At 40.3% G+C, this 11,287-nt stretch overlaps 1 protein-coding gene across 3 annotated transcripts in view; it reads left to right on the top strand.

Moving 5' to 3' along the window:
* The first annotated feature begins 1,216 nt into the window (after positions 1-1,216).
* The window catches only part of cpeb3 (cytoplasmic polyadenylation element binding protein 3), a 32,231-nt gene continuing 22,160 nt past the window's right edge, over positions 1,217-11,287 (top strand). The window contains exons 1-3 of one of the 3 annotated variants that reach the window (XM_087802321.1): positions 1,217-1,349; positions 2,893-3,722; positions 9,361-9,445. In XM_087802321.1, coding sequence (XP_087658447.1) covers positions 2,904-3,722; positions 9,361-9,445 — 904 coding nt within the window. In that variant the 5' untranslated portion in view covers positions 1,217-1,349; positions 2,893-2,903. Of the gene's footprint in view, positions 1,350-2,479; positions 3,723-9,360; positions 9,446-11,287 lie in introns of those variants that run through there. The other 2 variants (XM_087802319.1, XM_087802320.1) reach the window with 2 other exon arrangements.

The following is an 11,287-nucleotide window of genomic DNA, read 5'->3' as shown; positions in this document are numbered from 1 at the left end:
TAATTTGTGTGAGTCTGTATGTCCCTTAAAGGAGATTAAAGTAAATATATACAGTATATAAATATTGAAACTGTGCTTTTATATCAGATTTAAAAAATACAATATATTAATAGTTTTAGCATATTTAGCTTGATTTTAACACTCTTTTTGCTTGATGGTCCCTAACAACCTCATTGCTATAAAATGTGGCCCCTTAGAAAATGCTTGGCCACTGATGTAGAGGTAAATGGGGTGCTCTTTGATGTGTTTTGGACATGTTGAATATTTACAGTTTTATGACCTTGCTGTGTTTGTTCATTTTTACCAAGGACATAAATAATTGTTCTGGTTGGAAACCCTTAAATATAATTATCTATAACATTTGTTCAAATGTATATTTAATATTTAGAGAAATTATTTATCCCCAAAAATCCCACTAACATCCTATATATATAATAGGATAAATGTATGTATAGCTCAGTTAAATATATATATAAAAGAGTTACCAATCCAATAACATGACTTACCAACCCAGGGTGTGTTTTTGGTTAGGAAGTTAGTTGTTAGTTGCTAAGTATAATAAGGGGAAGGGAAATATAAATCAACAGAATTATGATATTTAAAAACTATATATAAATTGAATTTAATAATAGGCAATAAAATGGCAAATCATTAAAACGCCAATATGATTTTTTTTGTTGAATTATTTTGATAGTATTTGTTGAAGACTATAGTCTATATTGTACATCTACAAACAAATCAGAAACGTATAATACAATAAATTCCTTTATAAAATTGAGAGCATGTTCATGATAGGAAACATTAAATGTTATGTTTAAATAAATGTATTCATTATTAAAGGAAGTGCAACTTGACTGTGGCACAATAAAATATAAATAATTAATATGGCTTCATGTTTGAGATGGAAAAGATCTTACACAACCTGAATTTGTTTTAAAAAATTGCTCAATATTTGTTTTTTAAACGCATTATCGTCTTGGCAGGTGTGACCCTGAAAACGGTGCATCACCCAAAACAATGTTGCGACGTTGACATCACCGGATGTTTGACTTTGCCTTTTTTCACCATTGCGATAAGAGCCTCGAGCCCGGCGTTCACCTCTCGAGAAGCAGACCCCCCCCCCCCCCCCCTGTCTTATCTCACTGCAGCAGCTTTTCGACTACAGCGGAGAGAACGACTACAACTCCCGGCAGCCTCCGCGCCATCATCCATGCGCCGCAGTCAATCAGCTGTTGAGGCAACTGCTGACTGTCTCGGCACCAGCAGCTCGCTTGTCAAAATCTAAACGCCAGGCGAGGCCAACAGAAGTGTCTGTACTTTCAGAGTCCTGCAAAAGGTGAACGATAAAGGTAATTCAACTTGACTCGACGCGCGTGTTTGTGTGTTGTGCACGTCGTTCTGGAGGCGCTCACATATGGATTAAAGGGGGGGGGGGGTCGGGAGATGAAAGGTACCGGGTGATTCGATCAGTGGCTGGATGTGTAAAGGTCATGTTTTTGGTCTTGTGTTGAGGTAAAAGGGCAGGTGTGGGTGTGTGGGTTTGTGGTGCCCGTGGGCTGCTGATAGTGCTGTTTGATGACCTTGGAAGGGGGGAAGAAAAAAAAACACACAACATGGATTAACCGGGCCAGTGTTGTTCAACACTCGTCCACACGAACCACCCTTTTTAAAACTGTTCACTGTGGATCTGTGTCATAACACCGCCGTGCATGACACAGGTCGTTTTTAGTGGCAGTTTTACTACTTTAAAAGGGCCCTGGGTGTTAGCTGCAGGGTGATATCCTAGTCGCCTTATCAATACTTTACAGTCCCTCAACAACTCAACGTATCTTTAATGTTGAAAGGATTGTCAGTAAAACGCTGTTCAAACAACTTTATGCTGTGAATAATTTGGTTAAAAGTCAATAATAGACACCAGCTGTTTATGAAGTACGCTTAAATAAATTAATATTTGTTCATATATTATGTCAAGTATGGAGGTGTGGGTTGGTGACTTCACTGCGGAACTTTGGTACAAAAAATGCGCAAAACGGAAGGTTTTAGATCGTTCTTCGGTGTATTACCAACTGTTCTATGTCGATTGTTTATTCTGGGATCTAAAGAAACGACGTTTTTCTTGTGCGTAAAAAGCTTACTCAGTGCGTCACCTGCGCGTATTATTTTGGGCACAACCCGTCCTTAAAGTGTCAAGTCTATTCCATGGGCTTTGAGAAATGAAAAATATTTATTTTTTCATAGATTAAACAAAATTAAAAAACGTATATATACTCACACTACATTCTACTCACTATATGTTTATGTCTATTTACTTGTTAAACACTTAAACTGGCTACGACAAAACACTTTTTCTTTAAGTCACGTGAAAGACAGCAGATGTCATGTGAGAGCCAAGGTCTCAAGCTGGAAAGCTCGCAAACAATGTCATTTATTTCCCTTTTTCGGGGAGGTGTTTAAGGTCAAATGAAAAAAAACATAATAAATGTCTATAATTGAGGGAAATTTCACTGTGAGTTATGTAAAAAATAAATGTACTTTGGTTTTAAAGAAAGGCAAAGAAGGTGTCTTGTAACCTTGTTGAAGGACAGCTGTATTTACTGACGTACGCAAATGAAGGCAGGGGAGGTCCCTGAGCAGAAACGCACATTAAATCAGTTTCACATTGCAGCTCCTGCGTGGAAGGAGAAGAATCCGAGACGTGGCGAGTTTTTTTTTATTTTTTTGTTGTTGCTGGATTTATGAATTTATTCTTCTCCTTTTTTGATTAAATGGGAGATCAAGTGTTCGCTGTGCAGTTACCTGCTCCCTCTAACGTCCTATCGCTGTCGGACTTGTCCCACTTGATCCGATCCTACCCGGTGATTTACCAGAACTCTCTGTTTCCACTCGTTGCAGCTCAGCAAACCATGCAGGATGATTTACTGATGGACAAAAACAAAGCCCAACCTCACCACCATCAGCAAGATCAAATAGACCCTCCTCCTCCTCCTCCTTCTTCTTCTTCCAACCCGACCCCGTCCCTGGAACCGTCCTCCTCGTCGTCGGGATCCGAGAGTCCTTCGACGAGCAGCACCAGAACCAGCACCACCAAGGACAAAGTGCCCATGGAGTCGCCGATCCTGCCCGGGTTGAACTTCCACCACCAGCCGCACCAGCAGGACTCGAGCAGCGGCTCCCTGTCCTCGCCTTCCTCCTCCTTCGGCAGCACTTGGTCCACGGGGAGCACGAACGCCGTGGAGGACAGCTTTTTCCAGGGAATACCCTCCGTGAACGGGACCATGCTTTTCCAAAACTTTCCCCACCCTGTCAACCCGGTTTTCGGGGCGAATTTCTCCCCGCAGATCGGGCTGGCCCCCCAGTCCCAGCAGCAGCACAGAAGGTCCCCTGTCAGCCCCAGCCAGGGCCCCTTCCCCCAGAGGAACGCTTATCAGACCATCATGAACAACGGCAAGGGGTCTTCGTCCGCGTCCTCGACCTGGAATAACCACCAGAACGCCGCCTGGAGCACGGCGGCGTCCGGCCCCTGGAGCGGACTACAGGCGGGTCGGGACCCGCGCCGGGGCGTCGGGATGCCGTCACCTTTAAACCCGATCTCACCTATGAAGAAGCCCTATTCTAGCAATGTCATCGCGCCGCCTAAGTTCCCGAGACCGGGTCCGCTCACGACCAAGCCGTGGATGGATGAAGGTGCCTTCAGGAACGACAACAACGTGTTGCCTTTCCAGGTAAAAAAAAAAAAAAGTATTTAATTGTATCACTTTGTTGATTGTTACTTTAAATCTATTTTAACTTTTAAGTAAACGTTCTGCTGGATATAACATTTTTTATACATGATAGTACAGTTCCATATTTATTTAAAATATAAGTCACGCTGGATTTAAAGGACACATGATGCGTTCAAGCCCTGCTCGTTCACCCTCTATAACACTCCCAATATGTTCTCGATTTAATTTAAAATAATACAAAAAAACGACTAAACTTTAAATTATATACAATATTTGATTCAAATGTTCTCCGTTTGTATTAACAGAATAAAAAAATCAGTTCAAGCGTCAAAATTCAGGAAACATTTCCACAGCACCTGATCGTAACCCAATGACTCGCGTTTGATTGGACGGATGATCAAAAGTAGGCGGGCTTAACACGAGGAAGCGGAAGACGCTGTTTATTTTACAATTGTTCTTTAAAAGAGTAGTTCTGTTCAAAGGTACGTTTAAAAAAAACAACAACAAACAATTCTTGTTTAAAACAAAAATATTTGACAAATAAAATGATTACATTATTTAAGTTACATGGTTTTGTAAAATAAGATTAAAATGGTGCTTTAAAGGAAGGATTGTTTGTATATTCGTTTACATGGGGAATTTTTATTTAATTTCTTTCTGGAATAGCTTTAAAAGTACTCATAAATGCATGATATTGAGTGACTGTATTGTAGTTTTCAAATAAATAATGCATACCAGTGTTAAACGTATCCCTGTCAGTTAAAAAGACAAAATATTGGAACCATTTTAGAGAAATTGAAGCATTTCTGTGTTAACAAAACATTTACTAGTTGGAATTGGTGCTGGAGAACTTCACAATATGCCAAACATGTATGTGATTCATTTGACAATGAGAAATTGTCCTTAAAATATGTGTAGTTAGTCCAAAAATACACACTTAAATTACATTTCTTTCCCGCAGGGATATCCTATTATAGTAACGTGACATATGACTGATAGTTTATTTTCCAAATTGGCCCAATTGGTTGATACATTTTGAATATAGTTCACTGTCTGAAATGTTACGACACAAAAGATGAAGCCGAGCTGAGTGAGAAGATGATTTCTTTATAGACCCAGGCAGTCTGTTGAGAGGGAAATAATTGTGCATGTCGGTCGTCTCGTCTTTATTCCCCGACTTCCTCCGCCGCAATGTCTGATGTCTTCCTCTTGACTCGGCCAATGGCTTGAAGTGTCACCAGGGGACAGGGTCAGGAGGTCGCGTCACCCTCTCTGCGTTTGCTGAAGTGAAAGTGTGACAAACAAAGACGAAGTAACTCGGTGAAAAGTGACTTCGTCGTTACATACTCGTGGGCGCTATTGGAGATTTATAGGAAGCAAACTTACAGTGTGTATTTCTGTGTTTATATTAAAAAAGCCCCTACTTCTGTAATTGAACCGAATTCACCTACAATTAAAGTGATCTTCATTGAAATACTGTTGCTAAAGGACTTAACCACACTTAACCTGTCAGAAATACCTCCCTAAGTTGGTCCTAACATGCAAACCCAAGGCATGTGTTACAGCAAGACTGATTTAAATGTTCCAAAACATGTCACAATTTGTTCATATCTTGCGAGCTATATCATGATTCTCTTTGGTTCAGAAATATGATGTTGAAATGTAGCAGTATGAATAAATCAATCTGATTTATTTTTATTGACTCATACGTTTGATATTTAGCCGTCCACACCCCGAAAAAGGTGGGTAAATTTGATCACTTAAAAGTCTGTTTTGACCTGTCATGGGTCCAAATTTTGTGGATAGTCGTAAATGGTACAACATTTCCTTGTGAGACGTTCCGAATTTTGAGATACTCAAGCTATTTACTGCTTTTTGCAGACCATTTGGCCAAGGTAGTCAATTCCAACTGGAACATTTCGTAACCGAAATAGTAGGTTAAGGATCAGATCTAAGACCCTGTCCCCTATTTGTAGATGGGGATAGAAGTCAGAAGGATTGGCCATCTTCGCTGGATGTATCCAGGTTTTTCTTTCTTGTGATGTTTTCAACTGGCTTCGAGCCAGAGTGAAGTACGAGCCACACAACGTGACCTTAGTCGAGAGGAAGAAATTCAAGATGACATTGCATGTTTACTTTTCTAATGGATTGAGGACACTATGATACACTGTGGTGTGATTTAAGGTTCAACATGGCTGACATGTATATTGTATTTGTGTGCAACCAGGTAAAGAGGTGAATGTTTTATGAAGGTGTGAAGGTCACTCTTGGTCACAGCCAACTGCTAATGACCCCTATGATGTCAACTGCTTCATGAACTATTGTAGCCCAACCTTAAAAACAAGTACGTGTAAAATAGCAATGCTAGTAATGTAGCTAATCGACCATTCATTCTTGATAAATCCGAAGGTTATTCTTTTTTTTTTTGCGACATCATCCTCACACTACGCTGCGGGGCAATAACAGCCATAATTGGAGAAGAGTTATCACCAGTGTGCAAGGTCAGGGTGCCACATGTCAACCCTCTTGTTTACTGAAGTGAAACAAATTGCTGAGCCAGGCGGTGTGTGTGTGTGTGTGTGTGTGTGTGCGCGCATCAGCCCAGCCCTGTCACGTGGACGTGGTTGACAGGTGACACCTGTTGTCATTCCACAGAGTAGTATTCTTCAGATGAAATTTGGGATTAAACCACCCTGCTCAGGGTCCACACGCTCCCACACCGGTCTTGTTTTCTGTGTCCGAGCGAGTGCGGAATGCGTGGAATTCAACTTAACGTGTCGCCGTGAGTCTTAAGACACCACGTCACATGATGGGCGGTGCGATACCTGCCTTTTGTGATCACAATCGCCACTTGTCGGGTTCTGGATTGTAGTTTGCGGGATGAGTCGCGACGTCAAGAGAGGCAGAGAGCTGACTGATGGTCATGCAAAACAGAAGATTGTTGAGGGTGTAACCAGGATGACTCAGGGTAGCCAGTGAATCTGGTTAAGCTTGTTTCCAGAATCAATTCTGCAGGAATCTCTAAATGTCTTGCCTTGACCTTTACACCCTGGCGGAGTATAAGACTAGTTATCTGCAAAAAAATACTACGCTCACAAATTCATATATGCATTATTATCCTTTCCCTCCTTCATAAAAAATACATAAATATGCTTAAATATGTATAGATAGATAGATAACAAGATGGGTTAAAAAACATATGAAACGACCTCAATTAAATCTTTATGAGATGGTCATAATGGTCCAAGGGATCTTCATTAAATGTGTTTTCAGTGGATTTGTTGAACAATACTAGTAACTTCTGTTTCATTGAGCCTATTTAAATTTGAAGATCTATATTTAATAATTCATATGCTTAAAAAGGTCAACTTGGTGTTTGATTATTCATACCTTAAATGACCATAGTAGTGATTAAATTCTGATTTGGGATTAAACCAGCTCCGTCATTTTAAGTGGCGAGCCACAAAAAACTCTTATGCTAATCATAGTTTATTTAAAAAAATTAAAAAATTGAAGCATTCATTATTCTTATTCTTATTCCTATTTTCTTTATGGGAACTGTTGTTGGTCAAAGAGGATAATACATGCCTTATTTTTTGTGTCTTTGTCTTTCTGTTTCATTCTTTTATTTCTGTACTGACACCAAAAATGGAATCGTTTATGGCAATAAAAGTTTCCGATTCCTATTCTGAAAACTCCAACCTAGGAATATAATGTATTATTGTGTTAGTATCTTTCTCTCTAGTTGTCCTTGTAAACATAAAACATTCTGAACACATTTCAATGATCAGCATATGTTGACACGTAAACAACAAGGAACAGATGATTCAAATAATAGTAGTTTTTTTGTAGTTTCATCCGGATCCTGGAAAGTTTTAAAGAATTTGTCATTCACTTGTTTATTTCATTGCACACTGCGCGGCTTAGAACCAGCTAAAACTGGTAAACATTGACTTTATAAAACGTATAGTAGCATAGGTCGGCTTAGTCATTTGACATGACCCCTAAGAAAGCCTCAGAGAAGTAGGTCACTGAACATGCTTATTGTAACCTACGAAGATCACAATGTTTAAGTTTTTCTCAAAGTATTTATGAGGAACTAATGTCTGTTTAGGCATGTTTCCTGTTCAAGAAGTGCCAAACGGTTTATACCTTTCAAGGCGTGGCAGAAAACGTATACATTTGGTTCAACGGTGTCTACATTTACCCTCTTTTTGTAATTTACTTTTACACTTTTACACACTGCAAGTGTCATGTCACAATGATTCATGGATACCTCCGTGATAAGCCGTTCTGGGGGACTAGAGGGAGGCCCTTGGGCAAATCCATAACATTAACTTCTACCCTTGACTGTAGAACCTTGAGATCAATTCCTTTGGGCCAGGGCGTGTCGTATTTGCATTCGTTTAATCTCAACTTTACTTTTTAAAGATGGAAGCTAAAATGGCATTCATTCAATTTGTTTCGTTTACGCTGCAACTCAAGAGAACCTCGGCTGATCACCCTGTGACCTCCATCCCTGTCCCACAATGAGCACCAGTGAGGAGGTTCAGTGGTTCGGGGGGTCGGGGGGACGAAAAGATCAGCAGTTCATCTGTTTACCGTTCGCACTAAGCGAGCAGATTTTTATCTACGTAGCACTGTCGGCGTCAGAGTCGGGGGAATAACTGTTTTGAATGCTCAGCCAAACCAGCAACAATGGCGCTGGCGTGCAAACAATGCGACTCTGGCCGGGGCAGCGGATACAGGACACAGCTGCCAAACCAGCAGCCTCCAGCTCCACAAGGCCTCACCTTTGGCATACATGTCGCTCTCATGAATTGATTCACACATGCTAGAAGCCTTTTCATTCAGGGGAGTGGTGCGCCGGCTTTGAGGTGCTTCGCCGTAGTATTGACGATGCAGTTTCAGCTCATCATACATTCCTACTACGCCTCAGTTTAGAAATTCTTTTGAGTGGAATTTTCATGGGGATATTTTTATGCTTCTCCTTGACTCATGACTCATAGCTGTATCTTATGAGGGTTTATTTTCCAGTTTCCATATTGGAAGGATGAAGCGAGTGGTGTGGGAAATCCTTTGCTTTTCTTCTTGGTCAGGAAACTAACATTTTCCTCTGATGTTGGTCAGTTGCTCACAGTCCTGTTATAGTACGAAGCATCACCAGTTTCATAACACGGGTTAAAAAAAGTGGAATTTCATGTTTAAAATCAGCGCTTGGTGACCCTGGTCTTGAAAAGCGCTATATAAATACAAATTACTTACTAACTTACTTACTATTGTCTCCGCCAAAGGAGTGATGAAGTTATCTTTTCATTTAACGATTGTTTGTTTGTCTAAAGCAGAAATTGATTTTCATGACATTTTTTAGATTTAAAAATAAACGAACTAAGATTTCGGCAGCGCTATGCACTTTAACCTCTATGACTCTATTTACTCCTTTGTAGTCTTGTGGTAATAGTGTGTACGTAAAAGTAGAGTGTTGAAATCCTGAGCAAAAACGTTTTTTAGTCACATACTGTATGTTGTTTTATTGACTTGATTGTCTCTGTATAATGATCTCCTTGGCAGAGGTATGCATTCAATGAATTGCTGTTCTTAATCATACTAACCATGACGTTTCTGCTGTGTCTCGTAGGAACGGAACCGGCCCTTTGATGCGTTCAGCTTGCACTCTTTGGAGAATTCTTTGATGGATATGATCAGGACCGACCACGACAAAGGTAAAAAAAAAAGCCCATCATGATAAAAGTGATGAATGAAAAGTCGAATAAAGGGCAAATTATGATTGGTTTAATTTCCAAGTATCGGCATACATTTCAAGGATATCTCATTTAAGGAGTGTTAAATATAGAAGGTGAACTGGAAATACGCATCATAGCTACTTCAGGTCAGGTCTCCTGGAGAATCACAGTGATCTCTACATGCCTTGTATCTCTACCACCAACTTATTCTTATGTCGAGCAACAGAGGACGGCGGTGAGAAGTCTATAAAAGGTGTGCTATTCCACTGTCGTGCTCTTGTTTATTCGGATCGTTTCCTTGAGTAAAACCCATGACCACTGTATGAAAATTAGCTCCAGATAACCAGGTGATCTATCAAAACAAACATCCGATAAAAGACACAAACAAGCCCCGCCGTGGGATTTGAAACCACCCCCTTTGAAACAACAGTCGACCCCAATGGGCCCAGTTTTTTTTTTTTTTTTTGCAATTCCAGCCGAACTGGTTCCCGAGCGAAGAGATAGGACGCATTCTTGCTCTTGTGTATCCGGTGTCTTTTTTAGTGACACTTAAAGATTAGCGGCGTTAAAACTAGAGTGCGGGGCGACTCCGCCTATATATGGGGACCCACTTCGGGTAATAAGAGTGACGGGTGGGGCCCCATTGTTATTTAAGTTGCTGTGCGTGTTTCATGTTTTTTACCCTTAACAGTTTTAAAAGCTTTTGACTCCCATGTGAGGAAAAACAAGAGCCACGAGGGACGCCTGAACAAACGGGCCCTTTCTGCAGCCACACACACGCTCTCGCATGTTATTCTTGAACTGGGTCAGCTGAGCGAGGCACCCCATACTCTTCCTTTATCCCTGAAAAAACAACCGCTCACATGATCCGTCGAAAACACATAGTTCCACGCCGCGCCAATAATAATTACTTTACACGTGTGTAATCTAAACCAGACATCTTCACAATTCTCGTTTTTTTTTTCTTCGCCTCAAACATATCCCGACAGAGCACAATCAGTCTCGGTTATCACTAACCACTCCAGATACTTACACTCTCCTAATTCGACCCTTGAGACGGAGAGGAGCTGAAATCCCATTTCATCCTCATGATCTCTTCACTCGGCTGCTGTGACTCACATGATTCGAGTCAGATAGCAATTATAATTATAAATTGATTTGCCTCTCTGTGCACACTCTATATTCCCATCACCATTAGAAAAACCGAAACAACATAACTGTCAATGAAAAACCCTGATTTTTGAAAAAACTTCACCAAAGTTTATACACATTAATGAAGACGTTTTTTCAGACATTTTAATTTTGAAGTATATAGCGATGGAAATGGGAAACGAAAACACTCAATATTAGGTCAAGCACCGTAGCGAATTCATAACCAAGAACCGCAGTTTAAGACTTTAGGGATGAGAGATCACAAGACTATCCAAAACAACCTTTAATGGAATCTTGTTTTCAAAAACCAAAGTTCAGAAAATCTCACTCTTATCTTATGAAAATCACTATTGGACTCTGCTTTATATTAGTTTTTCTGCTTGGTTTTCTTTCTGTGAACTTTGCCTTCTAGTTTCCAATGTCTTGTAGTCTGTTCCAGCGAAAGTAATGCATTACTTTTGGAAAAGCAACTTCCATAGACTGTGATGTAGTGTAAATGATCGAGTGTTTTTTCAGGGTTTGGCCGACCGCTCATAGTTGTCTGGAAAAGTAGACAGACATTAAAGAAGAATCAAAAGTTGAAATATCGGAAACAAATCGTGTTTGGTTTGAATAGAATTGTTGCACATGGCTTGTGAACTTGGAATACCTCAGGTCTCGTCACAATGG

The sequence above is a fragment of the Callionymus lyra genome, chromosome 11 (genome assembly GCF_982586985.1).
Source record: "Callionymus lyra chromosome 11, fCalLyr1.hap1.1, whole genome shotgun sequence".
NCBI lineage: Eukaryota > Metazoa > Chordata > Actinopteri > Syngnathiformes > Callionymidae > Callionymus > Callionymus lyra.
This window is presented reverse-complemented; position numbering and strand designations above follow the sequence as displayed.